The sequence below is a fragment of the Papilio xuthus genome, unplaced genomic scaffold (genome assembly GCF_000836235.2).
Source record: "Papilio xuthus unplaced genomic scaffold, Pxut_1.1 DF827461.1, whole genome shotgun sequence".
NCBI classification, from domain to species: Eukaryota; Metazoa; Arthropoda; class Insecta; order Lepidoptera; family Papilionidae; genus Papilio; species Papilio xuthus.
The window spans coordinates 641697-654785 of record NW_013531188.1 but is presented as its reverse complement, the minus strand read 5'-3'; the positions used below and the strand labels follow the sequence as shown (position 1 = coordinate 654785).

The window sequence follows — 13089 nt, the reverse complement described above, 5'->3', positions numbered from 1 at the left end:
CGCTTTAAAAAAATTGCTGAACATAATTCAATGTATCGAGAACGTTTAATCGACTTTTCCAATTCATCTAACATGATATTATAGAGGCATGAACCCCAGACGAAGTGCCTGCACGGTGATCTCCCAAATGGAATCATTTTCGGTACGTTGACGCCAGCGCCTGACTTTTGATGTATCCCTGGTGTCACGTCACACGTTTCCACTTTAACGAAATATATTTTTATAAAATTTACCAAATTTCAAAAATAAAACATGACAATTTAGTGTCAATTTTGAATGACATGCTCTGGGGTGAGGTTGGCTCTAATGTAACCGCTCTGGCTTTTGCCCTTTTAACTGTTTAATTGAATTGTTGTAAGCTATTTATTTATTGACATTTTATGTAGCAAGTTATTTTAAATTAAAAGAAAATGTACCACAAAAACCTAACATTTCAAGTTCTGTACAAAATGACTCATCACCCAGGGCGAATACCTTTAGTGTAACGATCTATGTTGACCCCATGATAGGTTATATAAAGTCACACTATCGGTGTGTCTATGAAGCCCTAGTAGCTACGTGTCGGCGCCACATGTCTGCAACCGGTGCACGTACGCCGCGAGCCGCTTCGCTTCGTTAATTGTCTCGCGAAATGGACGACTAGCAAAGCAGTGGACAAAATGTTTGTCGTATCAAATCACCTTGGGTGAGTGTGTGCTCGCGATGAGTGACATAACAACCTCGCCAAGTTGCTGACCTCACGTCTCTCGCGTCTAGGCGGAAACGTGTATGCTAACTTTCGGCAATGACTCCTCCTTATCAGCATCTACGTATGTACGCCTGGTATCTCATCGCAATGGTTCTGATATTCGCAAATTCTGCATAACATTTAAAAACTTTACTACTTAATAATAGAGATTAAATTTGTATATTCGCCGCTATTTTACTGTGCGATGTTAACATTCCGTAGGTAACACAGCTTTGATATTTCACCGACGGTTGAGTATGACTTAACTGAATTTTTAGAAATATTAAAACATGAATTTTGATGGAATTCTTCGATAGAACTAAGACATCTTAATTCTTTAACCTTTGAAAAAAAAACAAATAGTTATGGTACTGAATTATAAAAATTATACGGCTATTTTTCTGATGAAATACAACAAAAACAAACGAAATCGCACCTTAAGCTTGGGTTGTCGCAACATAAGGTCTATGTCAGTGCATACGAGATAGTGTGGGTTGATCGAACGATAAGGTCCCCATTATCGCGGTTATGTAAATTTGGCCCGGAACACAAAAACTACGCTAATGTTGCACAATGTATGACGATGCTCTTTTTCGACAACTTCGAGAACGTGACCGTTACATATGCGTCAACGTAGAAATAACTAAACATTTTTTCAACATGTTATCGACAAGAAAATATAGTTTTTTGAAGTGCAGTAAAAGGACTGCTTCGTTGATTATGGTTGAATTGAAAAATCACATAGGTACTAGGATATCAGTGTATGGTACAACACTTAGATTCAATTGTTTAATAGGTACCAGGCGTTTATAAGCTATGAGGAGCATATTAACAGTGGGAGCGGGGTTGATTAGGAGCGTTCACCGTGAGAGCTGGCGCAGCGCCAAGCGGGCCATGCCGGTGCGTTCACCTACAGAATAACACTTCGTAAATATAATTATCATTACATTCTGCGATATTTGAAAATATTTTGACAGAACACAGCGCGTAGTCTACCAGGCGTGCCTTATCACACGCTGCCACGATGTTAACCGCTCACGAATTTATAATACTCTCGTAAAATTTGCTTAATATGTTTACGGATGTACTGATTCATCTACACTCCAACCTTGACACGATTCGCTTTCTTCACATTTTGTGACGTACATATTGAGTATCTGTTATCTGTTGGATTAACGAACTATTAAACAAAGTGTAAGCGACTATTGCTCTTTTTAGCCGTATTCAAAAAGGAGAAGGTTATCAATTCGTCTGTATGTACTTTTTTATGTGTGTTACCGCGTATCTCCGCCCCTAGTACTCCGAGTTGGTCCCAATTTCTACATTAGAGTAAATTAGTAAAAAAAAACTTTGTTAAAATTACCAACACGCTAACGTTCGTTCGAAGCGTTCAGGAAATATAGTTACTTGGTGATACAATAATAATTAAATTGTATCCGTGTCTTCAACGGGGCCCACATAAATGCCTAGGATACCTACGTGCTATGAATACTTATGTAACTATCGCAACTTGTTTGGTAGCTTGTGTCGAAAAATAATGATGTTTATCGCAGAAACGCCTCGACGGATTTATGCCTACATGGCCACTTCATTATCCTACAAGTTATGTCGCATCGTTTTGACGTGATAACTCTAGTACTGGGATGGTGAACCTTTAAGTACCAATGTGCCATTTAATTTTAAAGAAATGTTTAACATTCCGTACTGGAGGAAACATTTTTTCGTAGTCCATAATGCATTTTGTGATCAATGTCCTGCCCAAAATATTGTGTTCGTGCCATTGGTTTGCCATCCCTGCTATAGTGTCCTTGAACCCACTGGTACTTATGCTCTCCTAGTAGGTTTTTATCTATAATATACATAGAAACATTAGAAAAACTATTCAATTATGTTTTTAATTTTTTTTAGCTCTTGTGTAAACGATATAAGCGTGGGGTTACATTGGTAATTGAAAGCTTGAAATAAGACAAAGTTAACTCTAACCTGAGTTCAACTCATTCCTTAGCTGTGTATCGCAAAACTCTCGCATGTTTTATGATGATTTTTACGAACCATCAAACGCAATTTCATTGCGCCTTTAAATGAATGCTCAGCGGAAAAAATGTTATAAATTTATTTAAAGGCTTTTCGAACACGTTCGACTTAACGGCGCTTCTTTAATTTATTTTGTGCAATACGATCCATTACGTATATACACTTATGTATATATAAATTATTTTTACCTAATATATATGTACATAGCCTGTAGGTTCCAATCCAATCACTAAATAACCCGCAAAATAATTTATAACGCATTTCTATAAATCCAACGAATAACAACTCTGTTTTATGAAATCGAAATGACACATCATACGAAAGAAAAAGAAAAATTAGGCTGCCAGCAACTCAGAGCAGTCAAAATATTGTAACAAAATATTCATAGGGATAACCTCAATGATTTGACCTTGATTGTTGCGAGCATATTAATATCGTCGATATCGCGCAACGGTCAACACATAGATGAATGGGCCACGTGCTGTGACGTCATACAGTTACAGTGGAAGCCGACGACGGTTAGATTCTCTTCACAATTGTACACATTTTTGGCTCACTCATTTTACACAAGTAATTTAATGGTCAGTTTTTACGGAATCTTTAATTCAAATTAATCGAATGTCTATTTGAAACATTAGCATAACTTGTAATAACTAAATTTATTTAGTACAGTGACCTTGTTTCAATTCCTAAATGAGACGAATATTATTAAATTTAATAAAATATTAACTCTTTTGGATTTGTTCAGTAGATTTTAAGTAAATACATCATGCAAATATTTCGAACAGAAACCGGATTACGAAGTAACAAAAATGGCGCGCAGAGGAAAATATCACGTGACCTCCTCGTCCGTTACAACTTCCTGGTGACCTTTGATACATTGTCATTTGGTTTAGGGCACACAAGAATCATAATTATTTGAACACCAAAATTTACAACTCTAAAAAAATATTCATTTCGTCTCATAAGTACTCAAAATTAACTTAATTCTTCATACATTTTGCGAAAGACGCTCTTTAGATATGGCGCTGTTTTCCCGGTGTGTTCCGTCGGAGGTCCCGGGACGCTTGCTCGCTATAGAGTTGGCCCCCGAAGATGTTTTAGGGAGCAGGCATCTCATATACCCCTGTCTTTCCCCCAAAGGAAGGGTATCTTACGAAGATTTCCCCCGGAAATAAAAAAAATATGGCGCTCTTTTGAACCACTCATGTTAACACAATTTTTGGATTCCGTTGATTCATACATACATAATTTAAGATACAAGAGCATTATAAATGCACCGAATCATACCTATCGAGTATTCCGGGAAGCAGGAGAACATAAAATGTAGCACCCTCGTAAACTCGTCCATACTAACTCGCGGTGACGGGTCGCGAAGTTAACTCGAGTATCGAAATGCGCAGGTTTTTGCTCGACTGACCTTGCTCGTATCTACCTACATCTGAGGCACTTCTAATAATAATATTTTTTATTCGTTTTTCTTTTTATTGCTAACTTGGTTCTCTGTTAAATATAATACTTTCGATTTTCCATAAATGTTATAATTTTTTTTTACTCCTTTGGGGTTTGTTTGAAACTTAAGAAGTGTGACGCCATCTATTGACTAATAGCTATAAACTGTAAATATTTTTTAAGTAACCATTTGTACTAATTAACGTATTAATACTTGTAGCATCAATGATCAAGGCGATTCGGTCGTCTTTTTTGTTACTTCGTATTTCGTACAAAACATCGATTATTTTATTTATTGAGCGAAGTTAATAATTTAAAATGTAGCATGTTCAATAAATAAAAGCACCTGGATGACGGTATTTTTTTGTAAATTATATTTAAGTACGAATTACTAATAAAATGATGAAATCAAGAATTGCTAATTTAAAGATATAAGATATAACACTTATGTTGATAAAACAATATTTATTATCACCATAGATTTTCTGTATTTTTATTTTTTTCTTTTTTTAAGATTTATTTTTATTGAAAACAGCTGTTTAAAATGTAGCTAATTACATGCAATCCGTACTTAGTGATAGGTTATCTATAACAATGTTCTTTTATGGTTATTGTTCGTTATATTATTGATTTTCCTGTGTTATTAAAAGATACTTTCCTCTTTTTACAGGTAATTATCCAGACAAGGCAGAAAAGCGATAAGTCCACAAACCAGTATTAATTTTATTTTTGCAAAAGATTCCTTCAATTTTATAAACTACAACTGCGTAACAATAGATGTCGCTACTTGTATATACATTTTGAACAAATTAGTTTAATTCTCTTTTTATGCTTCGTATTAGAAATTGAATTTGGATACAATGTGATATGGACATTTAGTTGAGAAGTTGGTTGTAAAGGATTTAAACTTATATTCCTATAAAAGTGACTACATATTATAGAATTATTCCTTAGGAATATTAAATGGAACATGTCAAATGTTCTCGATGCTTCCGCACTTCCCCACGCACTTTTGAAGACTTCCACATTGCTGGAAATATTAAAAAAAGGACAGATACCAAAATAACCACGACCCATGTCTTACCAATCTATTCCATCGCTCAAATATGTCTATCTTGTGAAATTGAAACGAAATTGCCTATCATCCCTTTCACACCTACGATATTCCCTAGATGTTCTGTCTCCTTCACACGATTGTCTCTGGATGCCACGTGTCAGTCGCCAGTCGAATAAAGTATCGAGTTTGTTGAGTTGAACTAAATTAAAATCTATGTCATTGGCGCAAGGTTTCTAATTGATTGAAACGTATTTACTTTGTATATTTCGAGAAATTTGTTATAAGTCCCAGTTAGTGAACTAAATATTTTTAATTAAATAAATTTTAAACAACTTACGTCGTATTCTAAAGTAACTTATTAATTTGTGCTAATCCAAGTAGACCGATTTTATGTTAATTACAAAACATAACGAAATAATATTATAAGGACGAATCGTTCTAGAATCGATCAACCCTTTTTAGACCTGGCCTATCAATCATTTTTAAGGGACATTGAACTTCTACTACGAAGCAATTAAAGCTTTAAAGCCCTTTTATTAAGATTGCGTTTATAAAATACTACAATTTGTACATAGATTGTTTTCATTCTGATTTGTTTTGCTCCTCGGTACCTCTGCGCCCCTGGTATTACGTAAGGCGGGTGCAATGGCCGCGCGAAAACGCCGGGAAAGCCGGCAAGCGTCCCGGCGTCCCTACGTCCCGGTCGACCCGGATAATATTTCCTCCTCCAGCGTAACTTTAAATATGTTTGTTTCCCTCCCTTTTATCAAAGTTACTTCCCTACTGTAACTTATTGTGATTGACGTTTACGCATTTTATAGAAAATGCCTTTGTAAATTCCTGGTTAACTTGGAATGATTTTAGGAATAAATTAGCGCCCTAGCCTTTAGTCAGACTATGTTGGCCTTTGACTTATCATGCATGTAAAATTGTATCGAAGCCTGAAAATATTGCATCACATAAATATGAGGACGCAATCAGGCACTTACGCGGAGGCACGCTCGCATACAAATTACAATTTTATACGATCCCATGCGTAATTAGCAGGCCGAGGTGGATCCGCGGAATGTGGGTTAAATTCGCGAACAGAGCTGCCAATGCACCGGCGGTCGCGGCCCGCTGCCGGGTCGTTGACCGCTATCGATCGCGGGGTGCGCGCCCCTGCGGCGCCGACACCCCCGCACGTACAACCCCCGCCCCGCACCACCCCACACACGAGGAAGCTACTACCGCATGCGACATTTCGCTCCACTTAAGAATTACTATATTTTTTCGTAGCTTTTTGATACTATTTACATAACGTACGTGAGAGTAAATCCTAACCTTAGAATTTGTATTATTGCATATTTTTGTCTTTGTTATGTCGAATATAATGAAAGGGATGACAATAGATTAATGTAAGTACGTGTTTGTTTGTTGGTTACTTTCACTGATAATTTATAGGATATTTCTAGAAAGATTTGTAATTGATAACATGGCAGAGGAGTTTAAATTTTAATACCTTGATATTAAATACGTATCAAATTGTAAATATTATAAGTTTTCTTCGATGGAATATTCCACTCACTGCTAACAAGTTCTTAAATTTTGTAGTAATTTTTAACGTATTATTTTCAAACAAAACTCGTTTTAGTAAATCCTTTTTTTATTCATTATACATTTGATAAATCTGGCCAACAAAACATAAAATAGCAAGTTTAAAAAGTATATTTAATGAATTCATTTATACAATACAGTGATAATAATAATATAATGTTTCTAACAAACTATTTTCATCACGCTCCTTAGGAAGTAAGCTATAATATGCTATAGAATTGTTCAGGGTGCGCGTAAAAGCGAGTCTTAGTAAGATCCCCACCCCTAGCCGTTGTTATGGTTACTCTGATTTATGTTTTCCTGGTGACTGGTCGATGCTTCATTGTAATAATAATATCTTTGATTGATTTGTTTTCTTCGGGAGATATTTTTAGAAAGAAATAATAATCATAATAACATGAAAATATTGCGAAAAATATGAAAAGTTTTAACGATAGAATTTTTTTTTCTTTCTTCGCGTTCTTTCTTTATGGTATAAATCACTAACAGTTTGCGACTTACAGATTTATTAAAAGAAAACCAGTTATGTATAAGGAACAATCTTACACTAATATATATAATTTTCGTGTCACAATGCTAGTTACCATACTTATGGGATAAATCAACTTATGTACTATCTATTTTTAAAACCCCCGGAGGCTATAGCTAGATTTACATAAAATAGACGCGTAGTTTAGGAATGTCATAATACTATCATTAGCGCCATCTAGCGAGTGAGACATAAATACTGTACTACGTCTATCCTTGTATTCAGTTTGGTAAATGAAGGAATGGATGTTATAGAAGCCTTCTTCAGACAAACAGTATATTTTACATAGTAACTATAGTTAACTGTTTAATACTGTTAATGATATGGTTAAAGTTGTTTAGTTAATGTTGAACCAGCAATGAATTTGGGGAACTAATTATAAAAATCCAAGCGAAAGATCTAGAATAAAAAGAATATTTTAATCGTAAAAAGTACTCGAGCTGCGTAGCACTAACCTAGTGGGAGGAGAGAGGCGCAGTGACCCGGTTCTACGACGTAGAGTGCACTGGCCGCGTAGCCGCGTAGCGCCGTAGACACCGTAGCGCATTACGCGGCGGTTTACATAGAGTAGGTGTTTGTTAGACCGCTTTTATCTTCACTGCTTATGTATTGTGCTGCATTGTAGGTGTTCTATTTTATTCTGAATTCTAGGAAATGTGTTTTAACTATACGATTTTCCTTTATTTAAAATACGTCTCTATTCTTTTATCTTTACCTATTATAAGATATTATGTTCTTTTAACGTACACTGAATTATCAAAAATAAAATTAGACATCTATCTCTTTAAAGACTGCCTTAGTAATTCAGTGAGTATCACTTATAGACCATTTAGATATAGTGTAGTTAAAATTATCAGTTTGCAGGAGCTTGGATATTTGCTTGCACGAATTGGCAAGCAGCCAAGGGAGGTACTTTACCCCTAGGGATGTTATCAGAACAATCTGCAGCGAACATTCTAATTTTATCAATATTAAAAGAGCTGCGTTATTTTTAATAAGTTTTGACCAAAATAATGTAGTTCTAAATTTAAATGTAAGGCAACGTCATTTAGGTAATCATTAAATATATTTACGAAAGAGTTTTTATTATATTAGCAGTTTTTTTTTAATTTACTAATATTTCTTTTACCATTCCAAGTAAGCTCTAGGCTTGTGCTACGATATGGTTTACGACAATAGTCGAATGGCGGAATTCGAACCCACGACCTCGTGATCGGAAATCGGTACCCTTAACCATTAAGCTATTGACGCTTGAAGTTAAAACAAGTGTTTGTATATATTTATGTAATCTATTGTTTTAATATATTTAATATAGCTCTCTTATATCCAAAAGCCTTTATGTAACATTAAAGCATTATATTCAACCTGCTACAATACTGTATATTGATTGAAATTATTACTAATACATGCGAATTTGAATTTTAAAGCAATAGTAATACGTGCTATTATAGCTTTGGTTGGTATTATATTACCGGATCAACGACCTGTGATTCAAAAAACTACCCTCCATTACGCACAGGCTCTACATTTGTAACAAACAGGGTGATACGTGTGCCTCGCACCAATTATTTATTTACATAGCTAAAGTCGTGTACATAGCAAATTAACTCATGATTTATCATTTGTATTACGTAGAAGTAATATAAGTTCTGATACGCAATTTAATTTTTGTTTCTACTCTTTATGAAGAAACTTTAAGTATTAAATATAATATACATACGTAGGATTTTATTGCTTATAAAGATTTTTGATGAATTTATCGTCTAAACGTCCATAATGCCTCATACAGATCTTTAGTAGCATGTTTGCAATAAGCAATAATTTCATTTCTCGTTAAAAAACAATGTTTATAATATTAAAAGGTAGATCAATTCTTAGCTGTTATTTCTGTAGGCCGTTCCACTGAGGAAAACAATGGGAATATTGATTGAGGGGTCGTAAGTACCCGAGCGTAACTGGGAGACTGCACGCCTCCGCCGGCCTTTGCCGCAGTGGGTCGCGGGAGTAGGACGGCACAAGCGTAATTATACCAGCTAGAGCAGGACGGATGCATCAGCCGCCACGTGGCACAGAATTGTTTTGTAGTTCAACAAGAATTTTGTTGTATGTAGTGAAATTATACTTGAAGGCGTAGTATAGCTTGAAAATCATTAATATAGTCTTAGGGTTGCGTAGTAGTTATAAAGTTATGATATCCTGGTAGCAGCTGCCGTTATCTTGTCTCCAGGGTCAGGATAGTAGACAGGTAGGTGACGTAGCGTTACCAGTCGGCGGGCTTCGCGCGGCCCGACACGAACGACCGACGTACCCGGTTGGCCTTCGACGTCGCAGTACATTGCCACCAGCACTAATATATTTAAGGGACCTTGGACTTTGCGGATCCATGTTCAAACTACTTGCCCTTAACATATGTCATTATTTAGTAAAGCTTGAAAGCTTTTCTTGTTAAGTAGAATTTTACTTTTGACGATACATTACTATATCTTCCTACTGTAGGGCTAGATAGCAACGCGCTTATTTGTAGATACGTACTAAAAGATTAAGTTGTTGCGTAGGGCGAGGCTGACAATAATCTTTTATATGTTTTTATGTATGTACGGTGACGACATCTCTTGTTACCGATTAGGATATAGAATCGCTCCACATCACGAGATTTGGACTTCCTTTAGCAATCGCTAAACATAAATGGTTGTTCTTTCTTTCTACACTTACTTTGTTGTATATTTAATAACATAGACTCCTTTGTTTCCAGGCTGCAAGATCAAGGCCTTGCGCGCGAAGACCAACACATATATAAAGACACCGGTGCGCGGCGAGGAGCCCGTGTTTGTGGTGACGGGCCGCAAGGAAGACGTGGCTCGCGCCAAGCGCGAGATCCTCTCTGCCGCTGAGCACTTCTCGCAGATCCGCGCCTCGCGCAAGTGCGGCGCCGCGCCACCACCGCCCGCTGGAGCGCCCGGACACGTGACCGCGCAGGTGCGCGTGCCCTATCGTGTCGTCGGCCTCGTCGTTGGCCCCAAGGGGGCCACAATTAAGCGCATCCAGCACACGACGCACACTTACATCGTGACACCGTCGCGCGAGCGCGAGCCCGTGTTTGAGGTGACAGGACTGCCCGAGAGCGTGGAGGCGGCGCGCAAGGAGATCGAGGCGCACATCGCACTGCGCACAGGCGCGGCAGGCGCAGCGGCGGGCGGCACACCACCCGGCGACACAGAGCCGCTGGCGCAGCTGTACCGCGCTGGACTCGCTTCGCTACTGCGCCCCGAGGCAGAGGCTGCCTTCTCATCGGCGGGCTCGTGCTCTTCAAGCGGATCTTCGGCGCGACTTGGCGACCTGCTGGGCATCTGGTCGTCGACGGAGCGCGACGAGGGGCTGGGCGAGTCTCCGTCGTTCGAGTCGCCGGGTGCAGGCGGCGTATGGGCGTGGGGTCCGCCACGGCCCTCGCCCGCTGCGTCACCGGCGCGTGCGTGCGCCGTATGTGGCGAGCGTGGCGTGGCGGCGGCGCTGGTACCGTGCGGGCACAACCTGTACTGCCTGGAGTGCGCACAGCGGCTGGCGGCCACCGCGGCACCATGCCCCGCCTGCGCTGCGCCCGCGCATCAAGCCATTCGCATACTGTCGTAAGCCGTCGCGCCCCGCCGGCACGGACGCACCCTTTTTTACTTAAATCGTTACGGAATTTAAAATGTATAAGTCGCGTAATCGAAATCCTGGTGCCAAAAGTCGGCGCCCGCCGGCACGGCCCGTCCGCCGCGCCGCACCTAACGTAAGTCGGCAGAGTTACTCACGATATATTTTCTTATTATGAACGTTTTTTATTGGGTCGTCGAGCCGCCGAGCTCGTCGCCGCAGACTCGAGGTACGTTACGATAGAATTTCGAAAAAAAATGCATAAAAGTTAAATAAAAAAAGTTGTATAATTATTATTGATAGCGTAAAGAAATCGAAATTTATAAAGCTTACCTAACGTAGTAGCGTAAAGTATTAAGGTATCGTAATATTATAGGCGAGGGACGGGCGGCGCGGGGAGTGCGCGTCGCGGCGCAGTCCGCCTGGCGGCCACGCGACTAGCTAATGTTTGTAGGAAATGTGCCGTGCGCCGCGCCGTGCCGTGCCGTGCCGTGCGCCGTGCCGCGCATTGCCGTGTGCCGTGCGCCGTGCCGCTCGCGCTCGCCGCCCGCGCCGCTCCCCCGCGCGCCATGCTCACATTATTTTGACTATACGACTATTCGCTTAAATGATATTATACATACGTACACACTATGATTATGATAATATTAATATAATGTTTGTTTTAAGTGTGTTTTAATGTTTAGATTTTTATTGTAATGTTTTTATGAATGATTTTTATCTGTATGATTATTATTATTGATTATTATTTTATGTGTTGACGATGTTTTTTTGTGATGCGCGCCGGCGTCCCCGCGCCCCGCGCCCCACGCCCCGCTCGCGACGCCGCCGCGTCCCGCGCGAGGGCGCAGGCGGCGGTGACTGCGGTTGACTGTGGGTACTGCTACTAGAAAATTGACTGGGGCTAGGGGTAGTGGGTAGGGGAGGGCAGGGAAAGGCGCCGGGGACGCGGGCGCTAGCCGAGGCTGCCGCGGGCTGTTTAGTGGTTATGATATCGAATAATAAAATTAAAGTAATAAATGATAAAGAAATAATACGATTCATTCATTATTATTATTATTATTAAACTATAGTAGTCTGTAGCACGACATTGACTAACCATTACCTATTGATACTTATTAAGTATTATTATTATTATTATATTGAATAAATTTAAAGAATGCATAATTATATTTCATAGGAATCATTATTCTGTATAACTCTAGTTAAATATAACGATAATAAATACGTTTGTATGTGCATTGGAGAAGGTCTTTGTTGTTTGGTTTCACGGGGGGCGGATTTTATGGATTGAGATTTTTTTATTTTTTTACCGTTATTAGTTTTGATTAATCATGTTTAAGATACGCGAGAATGAAAACTGCCTATTAGATTATATTTTAAAAAATAATGGTTGCGTAAAATCAGCCCCCGACGTACGTAGATCCAGTGATTTTTATAAGTTTATTTTCATAATAAAATGGGTAGACGCTTTAGGTTCAAATAACGTTGTGAAAATTTGTGAAATTTTGTAGACTACATATCTTATTATAAATCTAATATAAACTATAACTTTCGAACATATTCTTTTATTTATAACCTTCCTATTCCTTCACTAAACCTTAAAGGTTATGAAAAACGAAAGAAAAGTATTACTACTACTGGTACAAGTATCCAATTACAAGGTATATCATATCGTTTAAACATAGACTCACAAATAAAACAGACAAACCACAGACAAAAATAAACTCTGATTAGATTTATGTTAAGTGTCCATTATCATTGACAATAAATAAAATAGCCTAAGAGCTTCTACTTTTAACTATGTAAAGAGAAAGGTTGACTACAATATAAGAGATTGGAAGAAAATTGATTCTGTAACCCTCATAATACAATAGGTATAAAATAAAGAAATACTGTACAAAAAAGCCTTTTACTTTATAGAAAGATTAATATACTGCTATACTCGTAAAAACATTATCATTGTCCCCACTGAGGGGTTTGAAGCCTACCTTAAGTTAGAGGTGACTAGGCCATAGTCAACCACGCTGCCAGTGTCAGTTGACTTCACACATCTCTGAA

General features: G+C 38.5%; 1 protein-coding gene across 1 annotated transcript in view; it reads left to right on the top strand.

Annotated features, from left to right (window-relative positions):
* LOC106119524 (RNA-binding protein MEX3B) overlaps positions 1-12587 on the top strand; it is a 47814-nt gene extending 35227 nt beyond the window's left edge. Inside the window, exon 2 of the mRNA XM_013314564.1 lies at positions 10148-12587. Within this exon, the coding sequence (XP_013170018.1) occupies positions 10148-11022 (875 nt within the window). The 3' untranslated portion in view covers positions 11023-12587. The remainder of the gene's footprint in view (positions 1-10147) is intronic.
* The last annotated feature ends 502 nt before the right edge of the window (positions 12588-13089 follow it).